This window comes from Eublepharis macularius, chromosome 1, assembly GCF_028583425.1.
Source record: "Eublepharis macularius isolate TG4126 chromosome 1, MPM_Emac_v1.0, whole genome shotgun sequence".
Lineage (NCBI taxonomy): Eukaryota > Metazoa > Chordata > Lepidosauria > Squamata > Eublepharidae > Eublepharis > Eublepharis macularius.
In genome coordinates this window covers 167,162,700-167,183,957 of record NC_072790.1, presented here as the reverse complement: position 1 = coordinate 167,183,957, position 21,258 = coordinate 167,162,700, and the positions used below count along the sequence as shown (strand labels likewise).

The 21,258-nt window shown below is 46.2% G+C and overlaps 2 protein-coding genes across 2 annotated transcripts in view; one reads left to right on the top strand and one right to left on the bottom strand.

Annotated features, from left to right (window-relative positions):
- Positions 1 to 7,501, top strand: part of LOC129328324 (epoxide hydrolase 1-like) — a 37,943-nt gene extending 30,442 nt beyond the window's left edge. The window contains exons 2-9 of the mRNA XM_054977323.1: positions 1,991 to 2,201; positions 2,429 to 2,609; positions 2,758 to 2,988; positions 3,078 to 3,207; positions 4,172 to 4,386; positions 5,105 to 5,213; positions 5,551 to 5,676; positions 7,110 to 7,501. Coding sequence (XP_054833298.1) covers positions 1,991 to 2,201; positions 2,429 to 2,609; positions 2,758 to 2,988; positions 3,078 to 3,207; positions 4,172 to 4,386; positions 5,105 to 5,213; positions 5,551 to 5,676; positions 7,110 to 7,311 — 1,405 coding nt within the window. The 3' untranslated portion in view covers positions 7,312 to 7,501. The remainder of the gene's footprint in view (positions 1 to 1,990; positions 2,202 to 2,428; positions 2,610 to 2,757; positions 2,989 to 3,077; positions 3,208 to 4,171; positions 4,387 to 5,104; positions 5,214 to 5,550; positions 5,677 to 7,109) is intronic.
- A 106-nt stretch (positions 7,502 to 7,607) lies between these two features.
- MAD2L1BP (MAD2L1 binding protein) lies at positions 7,608 to 17,721 on the bottom strand. Its single transcript, XM_054977335.1, has 2 exons — positions 17,286 to 17,721; positions 7,608 to 9,915 (listed from the first exon to the last, which is right to left on the bottom strand). The coding sequence occupies exons 1-2, from the start codon at positions 17,718 to 17,720 to the stop codon at positions 9,376 to 9,378; spliced, it is 975 nt and encodes a 324-aa protein (XP_054833310.1). The 5' UTR covers position 17,721; the 3' UTR covers positions 7,608 to 9,375.
- Between the last annotated feature and the right edge of the window lie 3,537 nt (positions 17,722 to 21,258).

Below are 21,258 nucleotides of genomic sequence, written 5' to 3'. Positions count from 1 at the left end.
GCCCTGGAGCATGCTTTTGAGGCTGTGGCTGGTTGGTTGAGACAAAGTCGGCTGAAATTGAATCCCACGAAGACGGAGGTCCTGTATGTGGGTCGTGGGGAGATGGCTTTGGGACCCCGGCTTCCTACGCTTGATGGGGCAGCACTTACACTGGCCTCAAGAGTTAGGAGCCTGGGGGTGATTCTGGATTCCTCCCTGAAGATGGAGGACCAGATCACTGCAGTTGCCAGATCTTCCTTTTATTATCTTCGGCAGGCCAAGCAGCTTGCCCCTTATTTGTCTCCCCGTGACTTGACTACAGTGGTCCAAGCAATGGTCACCCCTAGGTTGGATTACTGTAACGCGCTCTATGCTGGGCTTCCCATGGGTCTGATCCGGCGGTTACAGCTGGTACAGAATGCAGCAGCGCGGGTCATTGCTGGAGCACCAGTGTGGGAGCATATTACACCGGTGCTACGCCAGCTGCATTGGCTGCCAGTGGAGTACCGAATCAGGTTCAAGGTTTTGGTGTTAACCTACAAAGCCCTACGTGGACTGGGACCGACGTATCTGAGAGTGGGACCACAAGTGACGCCTGACACAGGTTGGACACTAGTCAGCTTCCCTCAAGTTTTGATGGGAAATGTAGGCATCCTGGTCTTGCAGCTTGACTCTCTGACTGCTGTCCAATGGACTTTTCAACTGTCACTTGTCCAACATTCTGCCAAGCTGCCTACATTTCCCATCAAAACTTGAGGGAAGCTGGCAAGTGTCCAACCTGTGTCAGGCGTCACTTGTGGTCCCGCTCTGAGGGACTGTCTCTCACCATATGAGCCCCGGAGGACTCTCCGCTCTGGTGGAAAACATCTTTTAAGTGTCCCTGGCCCTAGGGAGGCCCGCCTGGCGTCAACCAGGGCCAGGGCCTTTTCAGTCCTGGCCCCAACCTGGTGGAATGCTCTGTCTTGCGAGACAAGGGCCTGGCAAGATTTGCTTGCATTTCGCTGGGCCTGTAAGACAGAGCTATTCCGCCAGGCATATGGCTGATGCCGGGCAGTGCCTGCCCCCCCATGAAGGGAGGGTTAAACCATCACCCCTATGTGAACACAGAGGCATGTATGAACCACTATGCAGCATGAATTGTAATATTTAATGTTTTAAAATGTTTTTAATGATGTTTGTATTTGTTATCCGCCCTGAGCCTGCGAAAGCGGGGAGGGCGGAATATAAATATAATAAATTAAATTAAATTAAATTAAATTAAACAGTGGCTGTTTTCAGCTGTACACATTTTTTGCCAGGAGAGCCTGAAGGAAAGCAAGCAAAGATAGATTGTATGAAATAACTCTACTACAAGTTTTTTCACTCTCTATCCCTGTATTGCAGATTAGAAGCCCACTTCATCTATTCACCACAGCTGTGGTCACAAACAAGAGTTTAAAGAATTGAAAATTATCTAATTCAGATTCTTATCATTAAATTATGTTATTTCAGAAATCATGTATTTCACTTTATTCTTTTTAAATTCTTAGTTTTTTTTAAAGAGCCTAAATAATTGATTCCAGAAAAAAACAGCAAGTACCACCCACCCACCATCTTCTGCCCGTAAAAGATGTTCTGGTAGGAGCCCTCAAGATGTGATGTCTTTGTGGTCATTACAAGGTGCTTGCTGCCATTTAAAACTGATTTAAAAATGCTGCGGGACCCGATCTTGATTGGGCCTACAGCATGGTGGACTAAATCACTCTGGTTTTCGCTCTGATGATCTTATCCAGGCTGAAATGGCCACACTTTACACCATGCAGTTGTTTTGGCACTTGAAAAGGCACCAGGGGTGGAGGAGAGAATACCATGCTGCAGGCCTGTTTAGGATTGGGCCCTGAAGGCATTTTTAAATTATTTTAAAATGACAGTGGTGGTCTTGTGGCTGCCACAATGTTGCCATTACATCCTGTTTGACCCTAAGACTCAAGAACTTTTGATGCTGATTCTGAATGTCTGTCTGCCTCTCTAGGTCATATGACTCACCCCAGAGAAATGTGATTGCAGCTTCTTGTGTGCTTGGAGGCGGAGGCCTCTTGGTTTATTGGCTTCTGTCCAGGCACAGGATGAAGACCCTGGAAATGGGAGATGGATGGTGGGGTTCAGGTGTGAGATTACCAAGAGACAAAGAAGATGAAGGAATTAGACCCTTTCAAGTGAAAACATCTGAAAAGGAAATCCAGGTACCAGTGGGGAATTGGGAGAGAGGAATCTAGAACTGACTTGGCAGTACTTGAATTATTTTATAGCACTTTTTTATTTTCATTCTTTAATCACGTATAAGATCTATCAGGAATTACCAGTGATACTTTTCCCTGGTAATATTCCTCCTTCACATAGCAACGAGTTCTTGAAATTACTGTTGTGTAATACCTCCAATGTCAACTCTTTGTGGGGATTCTCTCATCAGGATTTGTACCAGCGCCTTGACCAGGCCCGTTATACCCCACCAGTGGAGGGTTCTGCTTTCAACTATGGTTTCAACTCCAACTATCTGCAAAAGGTGATCTCCTACTGGAGGAACCAGTTTGACTGGCAGAAGCAAGTTAAAATCCTCAATCAATACCCACATTATAAAACAACCATTGAAGGTGAATTCTTCTCCACTGATCTACACATACCTCTCTCCTATGTTTGAGCTAATCTTTTCCATCAAACCCCTTCCCAGTTACCTCAGCAAACTTTTTCTACTGATGGCTGTCATGTTAACTTACCTGTTTGGGGGGGTTTTTTGGACAGGGATTGAAGTTCATTTTATCCATGTAAAACCATCTCGTAATCTGAGAGGCCTGACAGCCAAGCCTTTGCTGATGGTGCATGGCTGGCCTGGTTCCTTCTATGAGTTCTATAAGATCATCCCACTGCTTACTGATCCTGCTGGTCACAGACTGAGTGATGAGGATGTGGTGTTTGAGGTTGTCTGTCCATCCATTCCAGGCTATGGCTTCTCTGAGGCCCCTCACCAGCAAGGTAAGCAACAGACAAGACTGTGAGAGACTTTTCTAGGTGGAAACTGTTCATTCAAAGGTCTTTAATGAACTGATTCTCTCACTTCACAGGCTTTGACACAATAGCTTGTGCTCGGATCTTTCATAAGCTGATGCAGAGACTGGGCTTCCAGGAGTTTTATGTACAAGGGGGAGACTGGGGTTCACGTATCACCACAAACATGGCCCAGATGCTGCCAAAGTAAGTGGCAGAAGACTTTTTCTTTATTTTCTTAGTCACTGACATCTTTCTTATTCAACAGACTAGTGTCTGTGCACTTCCATGATATAAATGTGAGGTCACCCACACATTAAACTTGGTGACACCAAGCTGATGTGATAGTAGTTTGAAAGGCAAGATTATCTGCAAAAGACTAATTCAGTTTACGTATGAATGATTTTTTCTTCTAAGGAACTCTTAAGTGTTCAAGATATTTTCATTAATACTTGCTGTAGAAATTGGATTCAGGAAAACAACTTAAAGCAGAAATGTGCATTATGTATTTTAATTCCTATTTGTATATCTCCCCAAAGTAAATCCAGAATTAGTCCCTGACTGAACATAAGTGAAGCAACTGATGAAGATTAGCTAACACAACCAACACTGTTACAGCTTGAATAAAATAACAGCATTGCTAGTTGGTACAGGCAGTAGATTTTGTGTCCTCTGCATGTCTTTCCCCCAAGTCTCTTCTCCTTATCACTCTTCTAAACTAGGCATGAATGGTGGTGGTGGTAGGGATCATGTATACATATTCACACATTATCCTGTTCATGTGAAAAGCTGGATAAGGTTCTATTTTTTTTTTTGCATAAACGAAGCATGTATGCAAGGAGGACAAATTCTGCCTTCTCCATTCTTGCCAGTGTTCAAATATTTTTCTCCATGCCCAGTTCCAGTACTGCCAGTGAGCCAGACTAGAAGGCAAATCTTTCAAACAGAGAAGGGTGGGAGAGTTTAACACCTAACTTCTGCATACTCTTGTGTTTGGTTAAAAATAGGCCACATCCTCCACTTTACATGGGAATAAATACACATCAGGTCTAGTTTGGCAAGCTTAGGCATACTTGTATGGAAGTCATCCCATTGAATTAATTGGGATTTATTCCTGAGTTAATAAATTGAGACCAACCTGCATGCTTTCTTCTCTTTTCCTTGATTTTAGATCTGTAAAAGGGCTTCACCTGAATATGATCTTCCTATCTAACATTGGTTTGAGTGGCTTGGTATCCTTACTGCTGGGAGCCTATGTGCCATGGTTGGTGGGCCTCACCAGGGAAGACTCACGCCGTTTATTCCCATACTTTAAGAAGTATGTGTATGATCTCTTGCGGGAGACTGGCTACCTACACATTCAGGCCACTAAGCCAGACACAGCAGGTTTGTGAATTGACCTTACTTGTGGCTGTTTAGGGTCATTTTGTTTTTGCCCTTGCATAACAATACTAATACTGTTGCTGAAATGAAGTCACAGATTAAATATTTGATTAAATTCAAGCTTTAAAAATGCCCCCCCACCAATAGCTAAGTGCCCTTAAATCTACTGAACAAGTTTTTTTAACTGAGTTTTATGAATTAATCCAAAGCCAGTTGCTCTTTTCCAGAACTTATGCCAAAATATAACATTAAAAAATCTGAAAACTCAAAACATCTCAGCTCAGTGCATTGAGACTCTTTCATGCTCGAATGCCTAGATTTTATCTACAAAAGCATGGCAATGTAATATAAGCATATAGTTCAATGGACAGAGAAAAGAGATACTGATTGCAGGAAGAGCAGGTTCATGCAATACCCCTTGATATGTCCTTGTAAGAAGAAATGTAGTGCATGACTTTACAATTCATAAATAAAATGAGTAGCAATGTGATCACAGTTTTGTACACTTTTTCAAGTTCATTGAATGCTTTCAAAACTAACCATTGGGTTAATCGTTGTTTGCAAAATAGGATAGAATAACAACATGGGATAGTATAAAACTAGTTTAAATGCAAAACTCAGATTCTCTTCTGGATCCCTGGTCCTCCATGGTCCAGTTTCTAGCCCAAGGCTAAAAATCAGACTATTGACTGAAATCTATTGTGTTGCTTTCCTAACCTAGGATGTGGATTGAATAATTCTCCTGTGGGCCTTGCTGCATACCTTCTAGAAAAGTTCTCCACCTGGACAGATAAATCATTCCGGAACTTGGACAATGGAGGTTTGGAAAGGTAGGCCTTTCCAAACGGAGCTGGGGGAAAGATGCATTGTAAAAACCACCAGTAGCTTAAAACTTGAGAATGGGGCTGGAGTATATAATTTAAAAAGATACACACCACCAGCATGGTCTTATGTCAGCAACAAAGTTTTTGACACCTTAAAGACTAACTTTCACGGGTTTAATCAGATTCATACAATATGTAGTATATGCACTGGGCAGGGGGTTGGACTAGATGGTCTGTATGGCCCCTTCCAACTCTATGATTCTATGATTCTCCCTCTTGTATTATAAGTAAGCTAAATTGTGGCTACATACTCTACACTGCTAGTAATGATTTTCTTACTCAGGAAATACTCTCTGGATGAACTTTTAACCAATGTCATGATTTATTGGGTGACTTCCTCCATTGTGTCATCAATGCGCTTTTACAAGGAGAACCTTTCTCAGAACCCCAGCAGCGCTCCTGATGCCAGGTAAGGAATAGGTATTAGAAAATATTCTAATATGTCATCCCACTGTAAATGATCTGCATACAACCTTATATTGTGCACTTCATTTTTATGCTACCTTTTCTTCAAGAAGCTGTTTACATCTTTATGTAGTCACACCATACTATTTCCATAATGCAAACACAACTTAGCCCCTTCTTCAGCAGAGTCTTTCCACTCTCCCCAAAATCTATTAGAACTTTCTATGACAGCTCATTTGCAAAAATAATAAAGGTTTTGAAGTCATTTTGTTGAAGATCCTAATGCCACTATATAAATGGGTACATGGTGGCATCTCATTAAAATGGTTTAAATTTCACAATGAGAACGTACTGTCTATAATGGCTTCTTTTGCAGTTGCTTAAAGAAGCAATCCCAAGCAGCCCATTACTATAAAACAATGGTGAAAGCTTCAGCTCCAGCATGTACTTTTGTAGCCCAGATACATTAGAATCTAAACTTTTAAGAAAAATGACTTGGTAGCCCTTAGGTCTACCAACCTAATATAAGGGTGTAATGACGATTTCAACTCTTCAACAAGCTGGCCACTCTAGATCTAAAGTTTGTGTACCTGTAAGAAATATAACTAAAATGTATTAGGTGTGTGATAGGCCCAGTTGATGTCCCCTTCGCACCATCAGCCACTGTGCTCGCTGGTCTGTTGCAGTCTACCAGGGACATCCCAAGCCTCAGAGAGCTGGGCAGGTTGTAGTGTTACCTAGAGCTCTCTTGATCTCTCTGAATAGACTCTGGATGTAGGTGCCCTGCCAGCCACTATCCTCTCCTCCTCAGCTTTGTTTTGGACTCCCCATGTAATCCCTCACCAATTCCCCCTAGTAACTGTGCTGCAGCACAGATTGCCCTGAGCAGCCACACCTGGCAGTGGGCCGGCTTACATCCCAGCTGAAGCTCAGCAGTCTTAGCCTGTGCTGATTTCCCTGCCCTTGATGCTGGCTTGTTCCACCCAAGTGCTGGGGCTGCTATCTCCAGGAATGGGCAGCACCTCACCTGGCCAGTGCCAGAGTTGGGGAGTGCATTGAGTGCAGCCATGGGTCAGTTGCCCAAGACCCCTGCGACCTGCCTGTGCTTCTCTTGTACCAGGTCCTCCCACCATCTGTGGGTTTTTTTGTTTTTGTTTTTAATTTTATTGGATTAGAAATCACTATAATATCCATTACAATCAATTTCCTTTCTCCCACCATCTGTGTTGTTGCCAAGTAGGAACTCACTCTGCCAGCAGGGCCAGGGGGGTCCATCCCTTAGGGTTCAGGGGGGACGGGGGACTGCCAGAGGCCTCTCTGAGTATGTCCCTGGTGCCCGACAAGATGACTGAAAATTTAATATACTACACTGTAAATGTAAATGTATTTTTCAGCATTGCCTAATAAGCATTCGTTATGTTATGTCTTCATATACAGGATTGGTGTCTTTGTTCCCACTGGTCTTGCTGCCTTCCCTAATGAACTTCTCCATGCCCCTCAGTCCTGGGCAAAGAAGAAGTTTAAGAAGATTGTCACCTATTCCTACATGCCCCGCGGTGGGCACTTTGCTGCCTTTGAGGAACCAGAGCTTTTGGCTCAAGACATCAGGCAGTTTGTAAGGAAGGTGGAGCATCTGTGAATAAATAGCATCACAGAGATGTAAAAGGGAACACAAAACTTAAGAGCAAATTTGCAATAGATAAAATATTCTAATGTCATTGAAGCTTTAGCTTCAGAGAGTCAGATGCTCCTCTTATGAGAGGCTGTTGCTGTCACACAAAGTTAAAAATATTGCTTCAGTGTGAATAATATCCCATCTTTTATTTAAAGATCATTCTTGTTCTTATTTACTTCATTTTGCAGACATGTAACAGATAGATTACTTTTACATTTGATTGTAGCACCTCCACAAAATATTAAAGAGCAATACTTTACACAATGTTGTGGGTTTTTAAAAAGAGATAATTGATTGCAGCAGGAACTTGAAACACAGAGCTCTACTTTTATAGGCATGCTTCTAGAAATTTTCAGCTTCTCTCTATCCCATATTTTAGAACAGAGCATGTGTACAAATAGCTAAATATCTGCAATATTTTTATTTTCTTTGAATTGGCATATTTGTTCAACCTCTCCCAGAAAGTTAATTCAATAGAAAGTACCACATCTCAGACAACTTATAATGCTCTGAAACTGGAAATCTTTCTTTAACAACCATTTTTTTGGCAGCTGTTCTGTCAGAGTGTACACTTGCGGTCCCTAGTCAGATGCCACACATGTAATGTGTGCGTATAAACCTTTATATAGCAGGCACTGCTAGGCCTCTACTTCAGTCTCAAACATGGTAGTAAAACAATCCAATTTGCAGCTCTACATTCCTCTGTTTTAGCCTCATGACTGAGAATCTTGCTCTCAGGGCAGGAAGTTATCTACCCTATCAAGCTGTCCCACATCTAGCTTCCTTTATACTTCCCCTGCCATAGAACCATTTGATAGAACAGCAGTCTGACCATTATGCCCACAAGAAAGCCACATCTTCCCAAACTGACAGACAACAATTTTCACAGGACCTTAAAGCAATACAGCCCCTGATAGTGGCTTTGCTCAAATCATGAACAGTTTATCTATTTTGGACTAGATGCTCATCTTCGTTAATGCTCATCCTACAGGAGCTTCCTACCCTCTATCTTAATACAAACACTGAATATAAAGCAGCTCAGTGTCACAATGTAACATAGCCTATAGGAGGTTGGTCCTTCATCTATCTTATGCATTAATTTCATATCAGTTCTAGTTTAACTTTGGTCAAAATAACTGAAGATGAGGTAAACAACTTCTATACCTTTACAAATGTAAATGGAAACTTCCAAGAGCTGTGCAATAAAGATCCATTTCCACAAAAAGCACTTTTAGGATGGTCACCTTTAGCATTACTAGTTAAAGGTCAACTCACAAGAAGGAAAAGCAGTCACATCAACCAAGCAGAACCATTATGACGAAGGCAAAGTGACTATTTCAATAATATTACACATGCTGACAACTTGAGTGTGTGTGTGTGGGGGGGGGTCTCTTTTCTCTCACATTACTCAAGGTACTTCTCAGAAGAAGCAATGCTTTCATACAGTGTCTAGAAAACAGGTGTGAAAATATGGCAGTGCAGAATTCCAGCTTTAAATGTCATCATTATTCCTCCAAACAAGGAAGAGAGTTTCCTAGGCTTATTTAAAGCTGGATGGCCATCGCAACAGCTGCTTATTACAGCATCTATCATTGTACAGGCAAAGATGCAAATTATGGCTTTCATGATATCCTTTAAAAAAATAACAAATTGTAATTCAGTAAACATTGCACAGTAATCTAGCAGTGAACATAGCCTACCGCTAATGTAATGTTCTAGAGGAAGCTCCTACTATGGCCCGATTGTTTCAAGTATTGTTTAATAACTAAACAGCAGAGAAAAATAAGTTAATGGGTCCCACAACACTGTTTTACCCTATGAATCAGTTCTCCAAAGGCACTTGTAATCACAGTGGAACTGTTTCCAAGGTCCATCATTTGGAGAGACTGCTCTAGAGAGTACAGCTCAGTGTAATTTTTAAAGCATTTCTGGAACAGAAATTCAAGAGAGGAACTTGTAGTTGCAAATGATCAAAGACTTGGCACAAAATCAATAATAGGTTAAGTAATGTCCCTTTCAAAACTTTTGTTAAGAAAAGTAACGGAAACCCTTCATTGTCACTGGAGCTTGAAACCATATATAATCATTCAAGCCAGAGTTAACTTCTGAATAAGAAGAGAGTGTTGCATTGTCACAGTCACTGCAGAATAAGTTGACAGTCAGCTTCCTTCCTCGAGCTGGCACTTTGTAGTTCAGTTTGGGTCTGAACCAGTCAATACCACAGTTGCGGTGCCCTTGGACCATAACAATGACACCCATGGTGGAGACAGCTTGAAGATCACTGAAGACGTCTGCCAAGAAGAGTGAATGGAAAAGCTTGCGAACACAGGCTGCTGTCTGCAGGCTCTCCTCGGTGCCACCTAGAGAGATGCCCTGCAGGTTGATCTCGTATAGTTCTTTAGGGTTGACAGCAGTACCCCCAAGCAGAATAAGAACCCGTGGAACCAATGTCAAGCTGAACATGATTTCTAAGTGCTGAAACACTCTTTCCAGGTCGCCTAATGCTTGCTGGCATTTCTTACTGTTTTCTAGATCTCTAGAGTAGACATTTCTGATCACATTTTCATCCTGTGAAATAAACAAAAATGAAACAATGGGCATATTTCAGAATGGGATAGAATACTTACTTTTTATGTTCAAGCACCTGAAATGCATTATTTCAAGGCCTACAAGTGCCAATATGTAGTATAAATTTTGTTCATGCACGCTAGTAAACCAGATCACTACTGAACGAAAATAAGTATACCAGTTATAGACAAAACAACTTAACACTTATCCTTCATAATCACTGCTGTTAAATTCTGACATTGCACAGTATCTGTAAAAGACTTGTCTGGAAATTAAGAGTTTTACAGGATATAGGGATCACAATTGTTCCAATCCCATTTCACCCAAAGTTGCTCAACAGTTTACAACAAAACAAGATGTGAATCCAATTTGGAATACCGTTGTGCAAGTAGCCTGCTATTCATACTTCATGAGAATATTAGCACTGCTGTATTTAGACTTTAAATATCATATATTAATTGTCTTGTTCACCCTAATGGCGGATTGACCCTGCTATCAGTGGGGAATGCAGGAAGTTAAGATTTCAGTTTGGTTGGTTCAGGAGGTAATAAATACCTCTCTGCAGGAAGGAGTAGTTCTGGCTGCCTTAAAAGAGGTAGTCTCCTAAAGAAGGAATCCCTGGACCCCACTGACCTGAACAACTATTGCCTGGTGGCCAACATTCCATTTGGGGGCAAGGTGCTTGAGTAGGCAGTGACACCTCAACTTCAGGTTGTCTGGGAGGAGATGGAGCATCCAGATCCATTTCAATCTAGATTCAGGCCTCAGTTTGGTGTGGAAATGGCCTTAGCCATCCTGACGAACAATTTTCACTGGAAGAGCAACAGGGGAGTGCATCCTTTTTGATTGTCCTGGACTTCTCTGCAGTGTTTGATACCATTGACCATGGCATCCTTCTGGAGAGGCTGGCTGAGTTAGGAGGGTGGGGTATCAGTGCTTTGTTGGTTCTACTCTTACTTGACTGTATAATGCCAAAAAGTGGTGCTGGGGGACTGCTGCTTGACCCCATAGCATTTATGCTGTGGGGTTCTGCAGGGTTCCATCTTGTTCCCCGTGCTGTTTAATATCTACATGAAGCTGCTGGGAGAGATCATCAAGGGATTTGGAGTAAGCTATCACCAATAAGCAGACAACACTCAGCTCTACTTCTGAGGGACAAACTGAAACTCAGTCCAGACAAGAATAAGGTGCTGATGATAAATGACTGCTCAAGGACTGAGGAGTAAGCCTGTCCTAGTGGGGGCTACACTCCCCTGAAGGAATAGATTTGTTGCTTGGTGATACTGCTGGTCCTGGCCTATAGCTGGAGGCCTGGATTTCCTCTGTGGCACACCTTTTTATCACCTTTGCCTTATATGCCAGCTGTGGCTGTTCATCAGAAAGTGTGATCTGGCCACAGTGATCTGATTACATCCAGGTTAGATTATTGTAGAGTAGTGAAGACAGTATGGTCAGATCTTGGAAGTTAAGCAGGGTTGGCACTTGGATGGGGACTACCAAGAAAGAATCTGCAGAGAAAGGCAATGGCAAACCACCCTGCTTGTCTCTTGCCTTCAAAGTTCCTTGCTGGGGTCACCATAAGTCAGTTGCAACTTGATGGTATACATTTATGTAGATTATTCTAATGTGTTTTACGTATTTGGAAACAGTCCAGAAACTTCAGTTTGGGCAAAACATAGCAGCCAGTGTATTGTCAGGGGCTGGGTACAGGGGATTATATTGCTGCAGTGCTGAAAGATTTGCACCAGCTGCCCATTTGTTTCCCAGCACAATTCAAAGTGCTTGTTCTTACCCTGAAAGCCCTAAATGGGCTAAAGCCCTAAATGGCCTCAGCTTGCTGTGGGGAAGAGGGCACAGGTGTGGAGAGTGTTGCTTGCCCTCTATCTCCACAGCTCCACCTCCGTTTCCCACCTCCAAGCCTCGATCTGCTGCATGGAGAGGTTGTGTGTGCCGTTGGTAACGTGGCTTGCATGCCAGATGTGCAGAACCAAGGTCTACTTGCCATGATATTGCACAGTAAGTGGACCTGGCCTCTGCCCAACAGAGGCCAAATCAACCTGCTACAGGTTTGCCAGGGAGGTAGACCTGGCCAACACATATATCCAAAGGTCGGGTCTACTCACCATGGCTTTGTTTGGTGGGTAGACCTGACCTCTACTCATCTGAAGGCCAGGTCTAATTGCTATGGCATTGAACGGCCTGGTGGAGGGGCAGGGCAGACCTGCCTTCTGCATGTCTGAAGGACAGGTCTATTCGCCATGGCATTGCAAAGCAGGTAGATCTGATCGCACTTCCGAAGGCCAGATCTATTTGCCATGGCCACTTGGCCTCTGCATGTCTCAAGGCCACGTCTACTTGCCATAGCTTTGCACAGTAAATTGACCTGCCCTCCAGACCCATACAGCTCAGGTCTATCTGCCATACACTTGCAGGGCCAGGCCAATTGGAGCGGGGGAAGCAGGGGAATGCCGCTCCCTGGGCACACTCTCTGATGGTTCAGCATGCTCCTATGCACCACAGTAGGGCGATTTCAGACCAAAGCAGTCCCAATTCGATGCACTGTGGCGCACCGGAGTACTCCAGGGCCATTTCTGCCCCCAACACAGATAGAACTCCCAGTTTCCACAGCTGCCCGATTCAGCTCGAATCAGGGCTAAATAAGCCAGCTGCAGGGCTCAGGAGTGCTCCTGGGCCCTTTCTGCCTGCCCAGAAGCACTCCTGGACTCTGCAGTGGCCCAATTCTGGGCAGAATCGGGTGGCTGCAGTGCACAGGAACACTCCAGGGCCCTTCTCTCCCCCCTCCCAGCGATGCTCCTGGCTCTGCGGTGTCCAAATCAGGCCTGGGATTGGCTGGTGGAGGGAAGGGTCCACCTACCAAACCCTCTGCAGCCCAGTTGGGGTGAGGCGGTGGCAGGATGGATGGTCCCGCCTCCAAGCCCTTTCCCAACATGATTGGTCAGCACTGGGGAGGGGGCAATGCCAGGCCCAGCCACCCTGTCTTCCCCCTGCCCATATTGGGGTGCGGCAGAGGGGGCAATGCCAGGCCCGGCTGCCTGCCCTCCCCTTGACCAGATCATGTTGCGGTGGAAGCGGAAATGCCTGCCCTGCCTGCCCTGCCCTTTCTAGAGCCTGTTTTTTTTTCCCCACAAAGGCTTTGTTGCTAGTTCTACTTTATAATTCCCTTAGCGGGTTTCCGACGATTCATATTGATGCTGGTGCGCTTGCGCAGGGCTCACCAGCATAAAAACTCACCAGGCAGGCCACTTCTGGAGGGTGCCGCTCGATGCCGCAGGCTTCACAGCCCGTTTGAAGGGCGGCAGCAGCAGCACAGGAAGGGCAGCATGGCGGCAAGCCCAGGGGGAGCCGTGGCAGGAGAGAAGCCCACCACCCTCTGACCCACCCTGGAGCCAAGCCATGCCGCTTTCGGCAGGGATGGGGCAACGGGGCGAGGACGAAGTGCTCACTACCGCGTCAGCCCTGCCGGAGCCAGGCACACCACTCTGCAAAGATCCGGGGCTTTGCACAGCGGCAGCGCTCCTCTCAGCCCTTGCACCATGGCGGTGCCCCTCTCAGTCCTTCCCGCGGTGGTGCGGGAAGGGCAGCAAGGGCGGCGTGTCAGAAAGCCTCAGGGGAGCCGCAGCAGGAGAGAAGCCCGCCACCCTCTGACCCCTGCCAGAGCCGTGCCGCTCTGCTTTCGGCAGGGACAGGACGAGGGTGAAGCGCCCACTGCCATGTCAGCCCCGCCAGAGCCAGGCACGCCGCTCTGCAGAGACCCGGGGCTTTGCACGGCGGCGGTGCTCCTCTTGCAGCGTCTCGCCCTGGGTTCGAGGAGAGCAGTGCACACGGCTCCTGGGGCCTCGCAGGGCAGCAGTTCTCCACTCTCCTCGGGCCCGGGGAAAGGCGACGTGAGTGGAGCGCCGCCCTGCAAGGCCTCTGGAGCCACGGCGCGCCGCTCTCCGATCCAAACCCCCATTGCCTCCCTCCCTGCCTTTCCTTTCCACACCCCACCTGGCTCTCAGCCCTCACACAAACCCCATTGCCTCCCTAACTGCCATTACTCTCCCCACCCCCACCTGCCTCTGACCCTTTCCCAAAACCTCGTTGCCTCCCTACATGCCTTTCCTCTCCACACCCCACCTGGCTCTCAGCCCTCCCCCAAACCCCATTGCCTACCTAAATGCCTTTCCTCTCCACACCCCAACTGACTCTCAGACCTCCCCAAAACCTCGTTGCCTCCCTACCTGCCTTTCCTCTCCACACCCCACCTGGCTCTCAGCCCTCCCCCAAACACCCATTGCCTCCCCCCTTGCATTTCCTTTCCACACCCCAACTGACTCTCAGACCTCCCCAAAACCTCATTGCCTCCCTACCTGTCTTTCCTCTCCACACCCCACCTGGCTCTCAGCCCTCCCCCAAACCCCATTGCCTACCTAAATGCCTTTCCTCTCCACACCCCAACTGACTCTCAGACCTCCCCAAAACCTCGTTGCCTCCCTACCTGCCTTTCCTCTCCACACCCCACCTGTTTCTCAGCCCTCCCCAAACCTCCATTACCTCCGTACCTGCCATCCCTCCCCAGATCCCTCCTGCTTCTCACCTCTCCCCATACCCACCTTGCCCCCCACCTGCCAGCCCTTTCTAACCACAACTTCCCATCAGCCCTCCCCAGGCCCAGCAGTCTAGAGCCCATTGTATTTATTTGCACAACGGGCTCTGTTTCTAGTATAAAATAACTAAACTTCAGTCCCTACCCACCACCCATTGAAAAGGCAATATAATATTAATAACGATATGTTATACTCCCTTCCCCTTTGGACCCTACAAAAACTATTGAACTCAAATTAATAAGAAAGCAATTTTCATACCAAATGCTAAATCAAAAAACATGATATATGTACAGCCTCTGAGAGACCCTGTGGAAAGTGACCTCATTTGGTCCTGTTGAACAAAAGTGCAAAATCAAGGGCCTGTCTTTATTGGGAGCAAAAGAAAATATCCCCCCCCCCCGAACCTCAATACTGCTGGGTAGTGACATATTAAACTGTTTTTTTTTTAAAGTTTGGATTGTTTCCCCCCTTCCCCACTTATATGGCTTGCAAGGAAATGGGAAAAAAACAATTTCTTGACTCTGGAATGCTTTCTATTTTGTTGCTCAGTTGTTTCTTACTGGAATATTAGTTCCTTTATGAGGAGTAGGGGCTGAATGAGTTATTTTTTTGTGCAGATTTTGATAGGTCAGTGGAGATAATGTTGAGTTTATACAGTAAAGCTTGTCCTGATACGATAGAGTACTGTACGGTAAATATTTTCAAGTTTAAAGAAATAGCATTAGCAAGGAGCCAAGACATAGTTTATCACACCCAGGGGCCATCGATCAAGTCAGGGGCCTGTCATTCCAGTCCCCGAGCCCTTCTGGCACACCCAGGGGCTGTCATTCCACCATGGGGACTGTCATTCCAGTCCCAGAGCCCTTCTGGCACACCCAGGGGTCGTCATTTCAGTCAGGGGCCTGTCAATCCAGTCCCCGAGCCCTTCTGGCACACTCATGAGCCGTCTTTGCACTCAGGGGCCTGTCATTTCAGTTCCAGAGCCCTTCTGGCACACCCAGAGGCCATCATTCCAGCATGGGGCCTGTCAATCCAGTACCCAAGCCCTTCTGGCACACCCAGGGCCCGTCATTCCACTCAGGGGCCAGTCATTCGAGTCCCCGAGCCCTTCTGGCACACCCAGGAGCCATCATTCCTGTCAAGGGCCTATCATTCCAGTCCCAGAGCCCTTCTGTCACACCCAGGGGTCGTCATTCCAGTCAGGGACCTGTCATTCCAGTTCCAGAGCCCTTCCGGCACACCCAGGGGCCCTCATTCCAGTCAGGGGCCTGTCATTCCAGTCCCAGAGTCCTTCTTTCACACCCAGGGGCCGTCATTCCACTCAGGGGCCTGTCATTCCAGTCCCAGAGCCCTTCTGGCACACCCAGGGGTCGTCATTCCAGTCAGGGACCTGTCATTCCAGTCCCAGAGCCCTTTTGCCACACACAGGGGCCGTCATTCCAGTCAGGGGCCTGTCATTCCAGTCCCAGAGCCCTTCTGTCACACCCAGGGGCTGTCATTCCAGCATGGGGCCTGTCATTCCAGTCCCCAAGACCTTCTGGCACACCCAGGGGCTGTCATTCCACCATGGGGACTGTCATTCCAGTCCCCGAGCCCTTCTGGCACACCCAGGGGTCGTCATTTCAGTCAGGGGCCTGTCAATCCAGTCCCCGAGCCCTTCTGGCACACTCATGAGCTGTCTTTGCACTCAGGGGCCTGTCATTTCAGTTCCAGAGCCCTTCTGGCACACCCAGAGGCCATCATTCCAGCATGGGACCTGTCAATCCAGTACCCGAGCCCTTCTTTCACACCCAGGGGCCATCATTCCAGTCAGGGGCCTGTCATTCCAGTCCCAGAGCCCTTCTGGCACACCCAGGGGCCGTCATTCCTGTCATGGGCCTGTCATTCCAGTCCCCGAGCCCTTCTCTCACACCCAGGGCCCTTCATTCCAGTCAGGGGCCAGTCATACGAGTCCCCGAGCCCTTCTGGCACACCCAGGAGCCGTCATTCCTGTCAGGGGCCTATCATTCCAGTCCCAGAGCCCTTCTATCACACCCAGGGGTCGTCATTCCAGTCAGGGACCTGTCATTCCAGTTCCAGAGCCCTTCCAGCACACCCAGGGGCCATCATTCCAGTCAGGGGCCTGTCATTCCAGTCCCAGAGTCCTTCTTTCACACCCAGTGGCCGTCATTCCAGTCAGGGGCCTGTCATTCCAGTCCCAGAGCCCTTCCGGCACACCCAGGGGCCGTCATTCCAGTCAGGGGCCTGTCATTCCAGTCCCCGAGCCCTTCTGTCACACTCAGGGGCCGTCATTCCAGCATGGGGCTTTTCAATCCCGTCCCAGAACAGGCTATCTGGGCCCAGACACTTTCCTTCAAAATCCATTCCACGTTTTCGTTGCTCCTCTTTTTTTCCTCTAATGTGTTTCAATGGAGCCCATGCAAGTCAATGGGCATTCCAGTTTCCCATTATTTCCAATGGGCATTCAAGCCTCTCCCATTATTTCCAATGGGCAATCCTGTCATTCGTTTTAGTACATCCCCGTTGGGGAGCAACCCTCATTCTCCCGCATGTATAGCTCAGGCCTTGGCTGGTTTCATTTTTCATGATGGTGACTAATTCGTTTGGATGCGAAAAGACAACGAAGAGGCACTTGCAACACAAACAGGCATTTGGGCCAGCGCACGCCAGGCAAAACCACCGGAAACATAAAGACTCCTCAGTACTTCCCTGACGTGCCAAGGGATAAACAGAGCCAGCCTCGTGCTACCCATTGTCTCTTACCTGGTGCGGGGGCCTCGGAAGTTGCCTCCGCGAGAAGCAGACGAGCTGTTCGTAAGGCAATGGTAGTTGCTGCCTCTGGTACAGGACGTGCTTCAGGAGCTCGCAAGCGAAATGGAAACAACTTTCCCGAGTTACCGAGCCAGGGAAAGCCACGGACACCGAGAAGGCGCCGCCCGCCGTGGAAGCCACAGGCGGCGGCTCTAAAGCTACAGTCACAGCGACAGAGTCGGATTCCGGGGAGGGCTCAGCCACACCGGGCAAAGTGGCTGAAAGAGGAGCGGAGAGAGCAGCTGAGTCACCCGTTGGAGCCGAGAGGAGGACCCCTGATGCCAACGGGCCCGGGTTGGGAGATGGGAGCAGGGGGTGGGCGCGCTCAGGGCCCCAGCAGTCTCCCTCTATCTCGCTTCCTTGTTGCTTCCCTCTCCGAACGGCCATTTTCTGCTTTTTCAAACTCGCTCCGATTTGAATGGCCACCCTCCCAGAGCATCATGGGAACATTTTCTGTTACGTCACAAACAGGAACTGCACTCGCGTGCTGCTATGTTTGTCTAGGAGGGAAGTAAACGTGTGTCTGTTTCCACCACCGGCGCAGCGAAGGAACTAGTTCTTATCTTTGACCCAAAGAGCTAACTCTTTATTTCTGTTCTACTGAAAATGATAGTTTCAAGGAATTTTGTATATTGCATTTGAATACTACTTTACACAAATAGGATTTGCTTTAATTTAACCATAGGTTAGAACAAGACTGAAGTTGGTTCCCAGTTATGTATCCGCAGTTCCTAGTTCTTCTAATATAACCACAGATATCGATGATGCTTACAAAGCACTGCATCCCCAAAAGAGCCATTGACTACTCCAAATGATATAATCTCAAACTCAGGGGTTTCTGCCTTATCAAGGTGACACAGTAGGATGACCCCAGAAGAAATGAAGATTAACAAATTGGGGGCAGCTGCACCGTAAAATAACCTTTGGATCACCCTGAGTCATACCCATCCCATAGTCTGGGGACTGTGCCCTGCAAGGTGGTGCACACAGGTGGCTTGGTCCATACACTGGTGCTGGCACCAAGTACTACTATTTGGGCTGCTCTCAGAAAGATTATAAGATTCATTGACCGTAGAACTGGGGAAGCTGCATGCCTTCTGCACCCCAAAATAAACATCAGACCACCCCAAATTGTATACTCTAGGAGTAACTCAAAGAAAGCACTCTTGGTCATAAAAACTACCAGCATCTCAAAAGATCAAGAATGGGTCCAGGAGCACCCTCCACCCTTGTTATATAATCAGACAGGTTGGGTTTGACTCCATCCAGCACAAATAGAGCAATTTCCTCAATAATATCAGCCTCCCCAATCAACACTTCTATCTTGTCTGGATTCACTTTGAACTTGTTAAACCTACCTTACCTTTTTAATCATAGTCTCCAGGCACTGGGCAACAGCCAAAGATATACCTTACCTTTTTAATCATAGCCTCCAGGCACTGGGCAACAGCCAAAGATATATAGCTGGGTGCCATCAGCATATTGATACCCAGCTGCAAAGTTCTGGATGATAATCTCATTCATGGGTCTCATATAAACAGGCAAAAGCACCAATCTTTGCAGATCAGAGGTCTGTTCCCAGGGTGGTGAAATAACCTCCAAACAACTCTCGGTGATCTATCACATTTAAAGAGGCTAAAACCAGTAAATGGTAGTGCTGGTCACTCCAAAGCCTTGTTCTAAGCAGTTCACCAAAAAGACAAATCTCCATTGGTTCAAATGCAGAAAATCTGTAGAGAATGGCTAAAGAATTTCTTGAGGATACAGACCTAGCTTCAAGTTTGTCCTCAACCATGGAAAACCCTTTGGGGCCTTTGGTGTGCCAATATTTATTATTAATTAAAATATGTATAACCCACCATTTCTCAAGGCAAAATCACAATTAAAAGCAACACAAATCATAATTAAAAGCAACACCATTTATAATCAACAAAATAAAACCCTAATTGATGCCCCCCTCAAGATGCCTGCTATTTATTCCCATTGAAAGCCCTGGTAAATAAAATATCTTGCATGTGTGTGTTGAAAAATATAAAAAGCTCTTTCCCAGGTTTTGTCAATTTCTAGAGATGATTAAGTGAATCCTAAAAACACTTTTCTGAAAGTAAGTCCATTAAACAGACCTGAGAAAGATTCAGCATGGACCTGCTTCACATTGTTCTGTAATAATACCATCCTTAACAGAGTTATACCTTTCTAAGTTCATTGGCTTCAATTGCATTAGAAGGGTATATAACACTGCTCAGGACTACACTGTGAAAATCAGAAGTTACAGTGGGTAGATAGGAGCACACACATTGCACCTTCCTCCCCCACACAAAGCATCCCTAGGGTTAGGAGCAGCCTGAGGATATTGTTAAAAGGTGGTAGACTTTCAATTATTTAGCTTATTGAAAATCATTATTTAGTTTTTGAAAACCAAGGTGATGTAATGATTGGTTTCACACCAGAGAGACCTGGTTTAAATCCACTCTGTATAGGGTTGCCAACTTTAGCTTGGGAAATTTCTGGAGATTTGGAGGTAGCACTTCCATTTCTCCTAGGTTCTGTGTATACCATAGAGACACCCTCTGAAGTTGCCATTTTCTTCAGGGGACCTGATCTCTGTCATCTGGAGATCAGCCGTAACTCCTGAAGAACTCCAGCCCCCATCTGCGGATTGGCAATCCTAACTCTGTATCATAAATCTGACTAGGTAATCTTGGACCAGCAACTATCTTTCAGCCTAATTTATCCCACAGGGTTGTTGTAAGGATCACATAAGATGATGGATATGGATGCTTCCCTGAGCTACTTGAAGGAAGGGTGGAGTAAAAATTGAATGATTATATCTGTACTGTCACAAAGGCACTATTTGAATTTTTTTTGCCAAAAATGGTAAAGCAAAACGCTATATAAATGTAAATTGTGTGTGAGCCTCTAATGTAACCTGCTCTGTACTAATTCACAGGAGATTTCAAGGCAGCAAAGATGCCAAAACTAGCCCCTGGATGCAAGTTGGGTTGCCAGCTTTGGGTTGGAAAATTATCGGAGATTTGGGGGTAGAACCTGGGGAGGAGAGGGAATGTTATAAACCACTTTGGGTTCTCATTGGAGAGAAGGGTGGGGTAAAAACATTTTATCCAGGGGAATGATTTTGGAAGCCTGGAGATGAGTTGTGATTCTCAGAGATCACCAGGCATCACCTGGAGGTTGGCAACACTCGCTGCAGATGTTCTTTACCATAATAGAGTCTTTCAGCATGGGTACGTGTTTGTCAAGTGATGGGAGTAACAATGTTAGCTGGGAAGCATAGTTTTAAAAGATGGAGCCAGCAGAGATCGTTCTGGAGTTGATGGATTCTCTCACAGCCCTCCACTGCCTTTGGCGTGTCAGATTGTCTCCCCTTCCAGAGCCTTCGCCCTGCCACCCTCGCTGCTTAAAACTTTGAATTAACCCAGCTTCGGCCTAGTTGCTGAGCTGCACAGAGAAAGTCTTGGACTGAAGCTTTAGTTTGATGCAATGAATTTACTAAAAGAGCAATTTTTTCCAACTGATGCAATTGTGTTGTCATCTATAGTAACCCAGCACACCGAACAAGTTCAGGCAGAATAAATACGGAAGATGTGGCTATATTTGAAAACAAAACCGCCCACTAATGGTGAGGACTAATGCATGATGGGATCTGTAGTTCAGCCGCTTTAACTATGAGTGGGGTCTTTATATTTGCATTTTATATGACTGGGGTGGGATATACAAACCTACTGTATATGTGAAAGTGTTGCATCAAAATATAAAACTCCACCGTATGTATAATTTATCATTATTAAATACATGGTGGAGGGATTGAAAGTTATCCCTGTAACAGTCAAATCTAAAGAACATACATTTCACTTTGAATTGAAGCTTCATGGGAATTACAGCTCAAGACTTCTGCTATAAATAC